The sequence below is a fragment of the Odontomachus brunneus genome, unplaced genomic scaffold, assembly GCF_010583005.1.
Source record: "Odontomachus brunneus isolate Ranch 3 - 2012 unplaced genomic scaffold, Obru_v1 Obru_scaffold_053, whole genome shotgun sequence".
Taxonomy (NCBI): domain Eukaryota; kingdom Metazoa; phylum Arthropoda; class Insecta; order Hymenoptera; family Formicidae; genus Odontomachus; species Odontomachus brunneus.
The window spans coordinates 24,362-37,111 of NW_022639503.1; the positions used below are offsets into that span (position 1 = coordinate 24,362).

General features: G+C 46.0%; 2 protein-coding genes across 4 annotated transcripts in view; one reads left to right on the forward strand and one right to left on the reverse strand.

The window, feature by feature from the left end:
• Positions 1-1,811: 1,811 nt before the first annotated feature.
• The window catches only part of LOC116845537 (Krueppel-like factor 14), a 435,757-nt gene continuing 424,818 nt past the window's right edge, over positions 1,812-12,750 (reverse strand). For all 3 annotated transcript variants that reach the window (XM_032818298.1, XM_032818299.1, XM_032818300.1), the window contains exons 6-7: positions 12,281-12,492; positions 1,812-2,998 (exon numbers count right to left, since the gene is read on the reverse strand). In XM_032818298.1, the coding sequence (XP_032674189.1) occupies positions 2,826-2,998; positions 12,281-12,492 (385 nt within the window). In that variant the 3' untranslated portion in view covers positions 1,812-2,825. The remainder of the gene's footprint in view (positions 2,999-12,280; positions 12,493-12,750) is intronic.
• Positions 3,246-4,249, forward strand: LOC116845538. Its single transcript, XM_032818301.1, has 2 exons — positions 3,246-3,416; positions 3,506-4,249. Exons 1-2 carry the CDS (start codon positions 3,272-3,274, stop codon positions 3,691-3,693), a joined length of 333 nt encoding a protein of 110 aa, XP_032674192.1. The 5' UTR covers positions 3,246-3,271; the 3' UTR covers positions 3,694-4,249.

The following is a 12,750-nucleotide window of genomic DNA, read 5'->3' on the forward strand; positions in this document are numbered from 1 at the left end:
TCTCTCTCTCTCTCTCTCTCTCTCTCTCTCTCTCTCTCTCTCTCTCTCTCTCTCTCTCTCTCCCTCCCTCTCTCTTCCTCTAATACGTTGAAGCTTCGCGCACGTTTAGCAGAAACATTGTGCGAACCGTGACGTGACGTCCGATTTGTAACTTCTGCGAAGGAAGATACCATGAAGCGCGCCGAACTGGTCCTCCGGGCGAGGATTCGAAGGATCGGATTATGAGATGTGTACAAGCACGAAGATTCGCGTGACTTAAGGCACTAACAGTATACTTAAGGCCTAACGCGGCGCGTCCTCTTTCTTAACATTAGAAGGCACTATTCCCTATCAGAGATACAACACGTAACAAATGTTAATTTATCAACCCTCGCATTAATCTTACGCGCAGAGAGAGAGGTTTCTCTTTAATGATATAAACTGGCTCTAGCATATACTGGCATCTTGTTCCGTCGTTTCAACTAGCTTCGGATAAGGTGTCCCAACTATTAGCTTTAGTCGCGGCTTTATGCAGCGGCGGAAACACGCCTCGAAGAAACAGGCTAATGCTACGTCTGTCACCTATTCGCGGGGGAGAGGATGGCTGGATAGGTGTGCGTGTGTATGTGTATATATATGTGGTTGTGTGTCGCGTCCCTCAAAGTTTCTTAGAGATTATATGTACACGATGTGTGTATTCCTCTTTTCTCTCTTTTACAATATCAAGCGAGATAAGCTGCATTGAGATTTTCGTATTTCGCGCAACATCTTTCGATCGATGACCACCACGCGCAGTCTCGGCGACTTCGGTATTTAGGATCTTTCCTAATTATCTTAAGTCTGTAAATTTCTTACACATACGTATTGCTTACAACAATGCGTACAGACGTGTGTACGACGGCAGTCTCGGTCGATCGGAATTCCGTTACCACCTTCCTTCCTTCTCTGGAGCAAATCTTCAGCTACGACGTAAGTGGAAAGAGAAGGAAATCGTCGGTGAATTATTTGTACGATAATGAAGAATATGTTGACGTGATTGAGCTGATCGACGCGTAACGAATCAATGAAAATATCGGCACACTTTCACACATCGCTAATTCCGAAATCGCCGGTTCAGTGTGCGCCAAAGGCATCCTGGGGATCACGATCGACACTTCCAATCGCGGAAGATTGCGACAAACGAACAGAACAAGAAGCGGATCGCTCTCCCGACACGCGATACACGCGGGACGTTTGAGCATACATTATTTTGTCCCATGGATCATCATTATATTGAACCGTGTCGAGTGCTTCTCTCCTCCAGGATACCGATACGCAAAAAGTGACGCACAGCATCATCGTCGTCGTCGTAGTAATAGACGTGGTCGCTCGCACTAATACGATCAGGATCGAAAATCTCAAAGCGCGCGATATAGAAGGGAATAATTTATTATTATTAGCTCGATTATGCGCTTGCTTTCTCGTAAAGCACGAAGTATATTGAGAACGACATCGTCGCGATTGCACCTTCTACTTTGGCACCTTTACGCAGAATCAAAAGTCGACGATTCGCGAACGCGATCGAGATACAAGGAAAAGCGCCTTTCGCGACTAACAGGGGATTTCGAAGAACGACCTCGCGCGACTCGAGGCGACTCGAGTGTCACAGCGACGCCGTCGTGATTGCTTCTTTATACGCACTCGTAATACTGGCTTTTGGGATGTCGGAGAAACGTGTTTGATAAAATCCCCGCTTCATTAGCACGTGATGAAAGGTCGATGATTGTCCGTCCCTAAACGCGAAATTCTTTGTGCATAATCGAAGGATCGCTATAATAATATAATGCTTCACGATAGTGTGCCTACGATCACGATTGTAGTTTATTTAACTGAGCATGCTAAGTCCCAAGCTCCGTCACCGGAGTTCGATATTAACTCTTTAATTTACATCCTAGTCGTTTAATTGTCTTAGTCGATTAATTCATTTACTGGCTCTATTCTTCACGATGTACTCGATATATGGATGCTCTAGACTAGTTGAGCTGGACTTACTTAAACGTACAAAAAAAAAGAAAGAAAGAAAAGAAGAGAAAAAAAGAAAGGGAGAATGGGAGGGGTGGGGAAAGGAGATAACGAGAACTGGGGAATCGAACTGGAGTAAAAATTGGCTAGAAACAGAAGAGTGCGGATTACACGTGTGACGACACTCGTCTCGTCGCGCCGAATTCTGCATTCGATCTCGACAACGAGAGCGGATCCTTTTGGTCCGCGTCGCGAAATCGCAGAGCGACAAATGACGCGCGCGCGCTCCCTGTCAGGGCTCAGCAATTGCCGCGCGAAAACAAGCGCCTCTAATTCAAACACGTGTGAATCCGATTATCGCGGCTGCTGCTGTGATCGCGTCCTTGTTGCTGGATGAAACGACCTCGCGATCGTCCATGCGACGAGAGACAACCCGAGAGTCGAAAGAAGTCTCGCGAAAGAGACAGAGCACCGTGTGTGAGAGAATCGCGATCCCCCTAGATCGTTCTCGAGCTCGATCGCTCGGCTCGCGATTAAGCGCTAAGACTAACGAACGAATTGCTTTATAACTTCGTCGATCTATTATACTTCTCTTTTCCCTAGTTGCTGCCCGCCCGGTCGGCCGTGTGGAACACGGACCGGCTCGTGGCGCGGCTCTTCAGGTCCCAAATGTAAGAAAATATCATCGTCGTCCATCTCTCGTCTAGGATCACTCGGGATCAAGATCGATTGCCGAGGACCGCTCCTCCGGCTCCCCTTCGTTCCGTCGCGTCGCGTTGTGTCGCGGCGACGGCGACGGTTACACGGCCCTCCTCCTCCTCCTCCTCCTCCTCCTGCTCTCTTCATCAGTGCCTCTTCATGTGCAGCGACAGGTGATCGCTTCGCGAAAACGATCGCTGACAGAGATGGCACTTGAACGGCTTTTGGCCCGTGTGCTTGCGATAGTGCCGCGTCAGCTCGTCCGATCGTGCGAATTTCCACGTACAGCCCTCCCACGTGCACTGATACGGCTTCTCGCCTGCAACAGATCGATAAGGAGCGGATAAGTGGAATGTCGATATCGTGGGTAAGCTTCGATCGATCGAAGCGTCAATGTGCTTGAATTCGCCGGGATATTACAATATCTTATTCCGTAATTCTATCGTGCTGTGTCGATTCGAGAGTACAAACGCGCGAGACGATCGGTAGAGCATGCCGGTGAGAGAGAGATACTGGATGGAGAATGAGAAATAAACATACGAAACTGAAGGTCGCGCGCGAATACATACGAGAACCTTATATAAACGCTACCATGTTCGTATTCTTCGCGAGAGGAACTTTTCGTCGACAATATCGTCAAGTCGTCCTAACAGTGCCCGAAATCATGGCGTTCAAGATACTCTTGCTGTTTCTGATTTTCGGCGTTACTAACTTGATGGCTTACTGTCCGACTCGAAGTGAGTACACAATCTTTCGTGTATCGCGATATTATAATTGTAGCTCAAACGACGCTAACGAGAATTTTCATTTTTCATACAATGTACAGAATGTATTTCGGGTTATCCGTGCGACACGTGCCACACCTGCTATTCCACACCAATCGGCACAAACATTTGCGAATCCATTTCAGACGATTGCTGGGATGACATTCAGCGCAAATTGCAATTTCATAAGAATCTCGAAATGATACAGCATCAAGCGTTCGATCTGGATAATATGCATTTCCAAATATAGTCGTATACTTCCGATGTGTACGGAACAAAAGCTTAATTGTCGTATAACAAAGAAAAGCGTACAAACAGAAGAGATATCCACGAATACAAAGACTTTATAAAGCTGTTTTCAGTTTTTCTTTTATATAAATATAAATTGGATTCCTCAGCGAAAAGTAATTTTACTTTTATTTTAGTAATACTTTTTCTATTTTTGCTATCATATTAGTTGCATTATTAGTCAATTTAAATTAATAATTTATACATTATTCAAATTTAATAATTTATTAATGTGATTTAACATTAATAAATTATTTATCAAATAAATTAATTAATTTTTAACTAACAGTTCAACTAATATTGCATATATAATATTCAATTTGAGGAGATTAATCGTATGCCTGGGTGCGAGTATCTCCATTTTCAATTATTATATAATACAATTATTTTCGATGACTTTATTTTTTAACTTCATCTCAAGTATTCTGTCTGAAACGCGTTAATTGACTTTAAACAAAAATATTGATGTTTAAAACCTTAGACTGATTACAGATATATATATATCATTGTGTACAAGATGTAAATTTATTTATATGCAGTTGTAAATTTCCTGAAGTAGATCTATCGAAAAATGTACATAATTGTACATAATAGTGTATATAAATTATTTGTAATTATATTACAATCATTTACATTCAAATACTTTTTTTTATATAGAATGTAAAGAAATTTGATAAATTAATTATAATTGATTGTATATATTGATTATTATATTGATTGTATTGTAACAATCTCTTTCTTTTTGCAATTAATACAATTGAAGAACAATGTTAACAATTAAAAAAGAATTAATCCTATAATATAACAGTACGATAATAATAATATCAATATTAATTGTGTATGAGATATAATGTAAAACGTAAATTGTACATTTTTTGACTTATCAAAAGAAAGATGTAGATGTAGATAATTATATATTATATAAACATACGGAGTCCAACGATTTTACACACCTCTTCTTTCCCGCTCTTATAATCAGAACGAAAATTCATTTTTGTAAATCCCATCTCCTAATTAGACAGTATTTACTTGATGCTAGATGCTAAGGTATGGCACAAATTTGAAATTATGAAATGTATAGCATCAACGTTCGAGTAATGAGAAACAGAATATTTAGAATGCTACATTCGGTATATGTATTGTCGATACGACAAAGAGGAAAACATTTGTTAGACCGAACGAAAGGCGTCGAGGTAAACAATTACAGTCAGTGTCAGCTATCATAACGATTTTGCCTTCGCAAAACGAAACAAGCGCGAATACCGAACTGTCTGTTAGTACGATATATCACTTGTTAAATCATGACAAACCGCATTCGCGCGGAAATTCGAAGCGGTCATGTCACGAAAACAACGAGCTCGCAGACGTTCGACGAGAACGTCACTGGTATTCAACCGCAACGTGTACACTTGGAAATTTCACGATGACACCTCAGAGACAATCTGTACGAAGTGGCCATTTTGCAATAACGAGTCGAGCGGAAAGGTAGATCGAGGCGAGACGAGGAATCGTCTCTTTCGTGCGGCCCGGATGGCTCGGCGATGTGACGTAATCGCCATCAAGTTCAGCCGCTTCGTGCGGGACGAAGACGAAATCGAGCGGCGAATCGAGCGTTACGATCAGGTGGCCGGTTCGCGATCCTATTAACCGCGCCGGTATAAAACCCGGATAATGGCCGGGAACGGACGCAGCGGACGGCGGAGACGGTCTCGTCGAGCGACGACGTGCCGTCTCTCCGAGTCCGATCTCGTGGAAACGACGCGCCGCGGTTTGATCGATATATTTACGTGCGCGGATCCGCCGACGGCGCAGAGAGCGGCCCCCGCGGGCCTCCGGCTGCAGGTCGTAAGTCACAGCGGGTCAAGACACGAGGAGTGTTATTACCGGCGGGGGATTGGGCGGGATCGACGCTTGATCCTTAATTCGGTATTTGCCCTTGCAAATGGCCGGTGTTAAGCCACAGACGGGACAATTATCGCGTCGTGGGGCGTGAGCCGCCAGCTTGGCCTCCCAACTCCGCGCGCGAGACGAGCAACACGGAGAGAGCACGCACATTTATTATTACGCATTAGGGACGATTAATCTTTACAAATTGGACGTTTTAATTACCGCACGATGCGCAGGGAAATCGCCGAGTTCGTCTTAACCTCCGCGGGGTCTCTTCTCCTGAGAGATCCCGGATCTCTTTTTCGCAGAGTAAGTTTCTGATACACGCATTCATTTCCTGCACTGTCTCACGCCGTTAGAGGAATGGCCGAGGTAACTGTAACGCGTATTTCGAGTTTCGTTAAATTTCATAGATTAGAGGACAGAGGGTAATTAGAGAGATAAATTTGAGAAAAGAGAATCCCAGCCGCGCGGTCCGCGGAGGAGGGGGACAATTGTTCTCCCGCTCCATCAGAGCGACGAAAACATCGCGCTACATGCACTCACGGTATCTCGGTAAACGCATCGGGTCGTTACCACGCGCGCGTTCACAGTTAGCATCGCATTGTCCGTAACAACCGTGGTACCGTCGCCGCGGTAGCGTCGCGCGCGCTAGAGAGGAAAGGCAAAAAGAGAAGAAAGAAAGAAAGAAAGAAAAATGCCGCTTCGGAATATTAACGCCGCCTTTTTGACAGTAACCGCGGGGCTAATTACCGAATGGTAATTAACGAGGCAGTCCGCGTTCCTGAAAGCCGATGCAATTAGACGCGGTGAAGTGCGGCGCGGAGTCGGGGGAACGGGGCAGGTTGTTTCCTCGCTCGATCCACGATCGGTTGGAAAGGATCAAGCTCGATGGCGAAGCGCGGCACGGATGATCGAAGACATCCACGCTCTCCACGCGGTAGATCTAAATCGAGCGTTTTAACGTCCCGACTTCGCCCATCGGGCGAATATTATTGCGCAATGCGCCGGCGATACTACGTGCACGACTAATGACGGGGAAGGAGTGTGCGGGCGCTTGCGTAATAATGAGTAATTAGTCCATTTACGAGGCCGCGCGCGCGTACTCTCGTAATCCCGGCCGATGGGCAACCCATCGTGTGCGTCGCATTAGTTGCTCTGTTATTAATGCATTTCGATCGCATTTTTGCGCGCGGCCCGCGCGCTTATTGCGCCATAGATTAACGTCGCGTTATTTCACCCCGGCGAGATCATCAGCCGCTCGTTCGCAACGCGTCGTCGCTCGCGAGGGTGGTGAGAGTGGTAATGCGAATTGCGTCTGCTCACTAATCGATTTGGAAAGATTGCATCTCGTATACTGAGAAAAGAAGCAGCTGAATCGATAAAATTGACTGTCGTCCGCCTTCAAAGAAATATTGTATTTATTGAACGACTATTATGCGTTAGTGCAACAATAAGTTGCGTTGATATAGTCCTTGACCAAATCGTAATCATTGAATCAATTGATAATACACGTCACAGCAACCATATAATTCATTCAATCGACTAATATTTGCTTGAACGAACAAAATTCATTCAAGCAAAGTCTTGCTAACTACTTTTTTTCAGTGTATGAGTGATCCATATGGCACTTTTACATAAAATGACGAAATAAAAATACAAAAGAGATATAAAAAAAATTATCACAATTTGCTCGAAATAATACGTTATGTAAAATGTAACATGAAAACCCGAGAGTAACTTTGAATAAATCTCTCGCTGCATCGGTGTAATACAGAATTTGCATCATTGTATAAAGTAAATTTAATGATTAACTTATTATACATTAGATCAGTCTTATAGATGTAATTAAAACAATTGTAAAATTTCCATGACCAATGTGTGTCTCACGTCGTGATAATCATGGAGGTCTGTCTGGGTATAAGCAAACAAATGAATCGATTGACGCAACCCTTGCATCAATTGGTAAGCCGGGAAATTGCTATTATTTATCAGAAACATTGTATATCGAACAAGAGAAGCGAGCGCGATGGAAATGTGCCGTGGACGAAAGGACGAGGAGAGTCGGGAAAAAGAGCGACAGGCGAGATCGCGATCAACGAGAACAATGCGGGAGCGTGCTCGACGGGAAAGCCGGTAATCGTAGCCTTCGGTATTAGTGCATAAGTGCATTGTTAATAACAGGTCTGTCGTCGAGTAGTCGAAGCACCAACGCCGGCCGTCGCTCGTGGAGAGATCCACAAAGCGGCGCTGCCGACCGATCATCGGCGTATCCCTCGATATATACGGAACCGATCGACCGTCGTCTCGCCTGGCTTGCGCCAAGGCTAATTCGCCTTAATTAATACGCGAGATCTCACCAAACCTCCGCCTGTCTATCAAGGGTCACGCCAGCCGGCTGACATCGAGTCTATACGCCAATAGTTGCGCACAGTGATTCTCAGTCGCGATCGCTTATCTTCCCTCGGTCTTGCCGGTCGCGTATCGTTTTCCCTTGTGTGATTGCACGAGCAATCACGCGGCGTCGATAAAACCGGAATTCTAACAAGTTCCGTAGTTTTCCCTCCAAAATGAGACGCGATTAAAATCAAATAACAACACTCGCAAGAGCGCTGCTTGATTTAATTGCGTCGTGTACGATACATTGCTGAAAAACGACGTAACGACCGCAGGAAACGAAATAATTGCTCTCTTTCATTACAATTTACTATTTATTTAAATGGCAGCTTTCAAGTAACAAGCGCGGAATACATTAGCACGCGCGTACACCGCCGCTCGTGAAGGATTCGAGCGTGTTGCGCGCGTTTCCCACGCGCGTATCGCTTGCGGTAATCGCGCGCGCCCAAAGTCAATTACAAATAAACCTAAATTCAAATCGTTCCCATTTAATTACGTCTCGTTAAGGCTCTTATGTCGGAATCAAAATCGTGACTTGTGGAAAGCTCCGACACGTAAGGGAGCAGACATAAGGGACGATGTTTTCGAGAGAGGAGGCGATTGGCCCAGCCATTTCTTAACTCACGCGGGGAAATCCCCCACCGACGAAGGAAACGCGCGATAATTAGAGATACCCAGTAGATACACATGTTGCCATACGTTTTCTCACAAGTTAGATAAAGAATTTCATGTGTACGTTAATGGGCTTAGGAAACATCTCTCACCGTATGATCGTGCAAGGGCGATTTACCGTGCGCAGCTCATAATGAGCTATGATTCTCTGCCTGTAATGCAACTCTCGTTACACGCAACAACGTGCATCACGTGAGCGCGCTCCTCTCGTCGTGGATATTAGAAGTGGCATTAGACTCTCTTATTGTTCCGTTACGACGTCAATAAGTCGCGTAATACGAACAACGTCCGTCACGACCTGTCGCGGAGGGCAATTAATATCGCGGATTGTTTTCTTTACCCCCCGACCTGCGATTCGCTTCTCGCGTTACCCGCAACTCCGCTACGTGTGCAACGTGAATAAACGTGATAACTAACTTCATATGTAGCCCATGCAATCGAAATCGGCGAATCCAGACTCTTTCTTAGATCGTCGATTGCAAATTTGAGTGATCTCAACCGAGCGCAACACGTCGCGGACTTGGAGAAACGCCGTTCGTTTCCAGATGACGTCGTTTTTCTGTTGCTACGTCTCGAACTCCAGTTGCACAAAGTTCCCCGCAGTCACGAGTCGTCGCGAGCGAATTAGCGGGCCCGTCGCTCCTCGAACCGGGACAATTTTACGGTCGTTCCCGTCGGCTTCGCAACGACAATCATGATCGCACGATTTACGAACGAGTTACGGCCGCGGAATCGTTGAAATGACAGTAATCAATGAATTGGCATTTCCCACATTCAGGGTATACCGGCAGTATCCGCGTCCCCGTAAGGATATCTCGATGGCCGCATAATGCCGCGGCGTTAGAATGATGGATAGACGACGGCGACGATGGCGGCGGCGGTTCGCCACTACGAGTCGCGGCGCGCGTTGCGCGGTCGTCGAAACAATTATTAGTCGAAGCGAAGCGCGTACGACATACAAACGGCACGGGCTGTATGTCAAGAGCTGGCCTTTCGTACAACCGGTCCGATCACCCGCGCCGCGGATTTCGTAAAACCGTCCACCATAATGGCACCCTAATGCGCGAAGCATGTTCCGATCTTTGCCAAACAAGCCTCTCTTCACGCAAACGGAGTATCGAGCGGAAACTAAAGCAAGAAGGTGGCGCGCGTGAATTTCGCAAGAACAAAAATCAAACACAAACGATCCCTACGAGCAGTCTAACGGTTTTCCAACTCTAACCTGACTTGAAGTTGAAACTTCTGACCAGGAAGTCTCTGTCTTGCGACGACCATTGTACGCTTAATTTTCAATTTACTTTTGATCCTTAATCTTTATTACAAACAAGTCGCCAATAAAATGTGATCACATCGCTGAGGACAAAACGTGCATCCTTAATTAAAAAAAGAAAAAAACAGAAAAAAACACAAATATCTTTTTATACTCCTATAATCAAAATTGTTCAAAACCGCGCGCGTAAACTCGATGATAAACTTGATAGGAAGGACCTGCGGGATCCTCTTCAGCTTCTCAGAGTTGAGCACCGCGACCGCGCCGCGTCTCTCAGTTGAACCATGGACCAGACAAAAGATCCTGGTTCTCACGACCACGCCCTCTCCCCGCCGTCTCTGGCCTCTCTAGACGGCGGCGATGCCTTCACGAAGGTACCTATCCACCGGAAATTCCTGAAGCAGCCGCGCCGTGTATGCATACGGTCAGGAACGGAACGGCGCGACCTCCTCCAAGTTCTCGTGACGCGGTAATAAATGGCCAGGGTGTATACGCGAGGGCACCCTCGCGCCTACGAAACGAGTAAAAGTGTGAATTCCCGACGGACGGAGGCACCTCGGCGACGCCTCGGAACGGTATCGAATTTCCGCGAGGTCTCTACGCTCGTGAATACCGGCGTGCGAATGCCGGCGACCCCTGACCTCGGCGGGTCGCGGATCACGCGCAGGAAAAGTCCCGGCGCCGCGCTGTGCCGCGCCGACGCGCGTGTGCCGTTTATCTGTTATTCCGCGACGCGCGACGAATCCGCGACTATTTCGAAGGCCTGCTCTTCTTAGCTGAACTAGACTGTCCCATTGCCATTGGAATGAAGCAAATGTGTAACCTAGCATTGAGAGAGAGAGAGAGAGAGAGAGAGAGAGAGAGAGAGAGAACGAAGTTCCAGCACAGTACTAGCTCAACTAAAAAAAGTTTCCTCCAGGTCTCGAGTCCGTGAAGTCGAATCGCGAGGCGCGCGATTATCGGATCCTGAACGCCTAGTTAAATCGACAACCACGTGCTGTAAGATGCTGCGACGGAATAACGGGGTACATTGTCACCAGTTCTACTCTCTTGTTGCAACATGGTACATGCTAATAAAAAATATACAAAGCGTACAGGATCCTTTGATCCTTTGGTTCCTAAAAACGCGTTCAGATTATCACCAAGCAACTCCACTGACAATGTAGTGAAGGTTCTCTGCGATCGAACATAATCGCGCGTGTCGTAGAGGAACGATTGCCAAAAGCGCCTTTCCATTCTAATCGCACAATCTTGTCTCGAGTTGTCGACTCGTAAATCTTATAGCGAACGGCTACCGGTTACCAATTTGAGCACATCGCTCGGGAGGTACACGGCGGCCTCGCTATACTGTTCTCGTAAGTACTAAAGGAACGCCCGATGACTAATGATTTACCGTCGAGTACTTGACCCAGCTGGGCGACAAGTCGTTAACTACCGGCTGTGCGTTTGAGTTAAACATTATTATTACATCGGCGTAGGTATTTCACGGTAACATTTTGGTAGCGGACGTCGATATAACGCGGGTAGACGCGGAGGATGACGATTTTAAATTACGCGTGGGAAAGCTTCTTCTTGTGTAAGAAAAAAAGCTTACTTTCTACAGAATATCTCAGGTATTCTCGCGAAAATGACTGATATCGTTCGAAAGAATAGCGTCATCGACAAGTCTATGTACTCGAAGGAGACGGGGGGAGAGGAGGGGAAGGACTAACGTTAAAATGACGAAGCGTGCGATCGTTCTGGCGATCGCTGACGCACACGCGTGACTCACGATCGCGCGTAACGATCGCCAACAATGTAGCGCATTTGTTTCTCGAATCGATTGATTTATTCGATCTTGATTAGCTTTTCCAACTGAGGTTCCAATAAGGCACCCGTAGCCTCTCTCGATCGTGTACGAATGGCAAGATTTATGACGCGACGATACTATGTAATTTAACTAAGTTTTCTTTTTTTGACATTTTTAGCGGCGTATTCGATGTAGAGATATCTTCGCTTGCGTATGACCAAGTCTTTACGTTCTGCATATTTTATAAAGAGATGAATTTCCCACGATACACACGCGACCTGAATAGATACGCGGGAAACCTTACCTTACTCGAGGAAACTGTTTCTTTTCGAAAAGATCACAACTAATATAAAAATTCGTCAATAGACGCGGAAAAGAACAATCTCAGTCTGTATAGTAACCAAATGAAACACTATTTCTAATTTATAATATAATTTTTTAACCGTTGAGTCGTAATTTCAGCGGTTCTAAATGCCGATATTTTCGCGTTATATTCGCAATTTAGTATGGTGACCGTATCACCGATCGACTTACCGGTGTGGGTCCTCTTGTGTGCCTTGAGGTGCGAACTCTTCGTGTAAACCTTGTCGCAGCCGGGTACATCGCATCTGTGAACCTTACGTCTTTTCAACGCATCGCCGCACTCACTGTCAACACCTAAGCCACCGCCGTTTCCGCCAACGCCGGCGTTTCCTCTACCGCCCAGTCCGATACCGGTCGCTAGCGTCGGGCGTTTGTGGAACACGCTGCAATTAGACGGTTAAACCCCCGCGGGCGGTTAAGTGGCATGTTTGCATTGGACAAATATGAGAGTTAGTATCGCGTGGCGTCAAGAAGCTACTCTAACATTACCACATCCGGACGAAGAAGCGCACTTTTCTTTGCGCGTATTTTTTCGCGCAGAAAGCAGATCCTTCGAATTCGGCGTGTGGCACGAAATAAATTATACTCTCCAAATTTTTTGGAGTGAAAGTTCATTCGATAAGTAGAAGTGACCGTCGTAC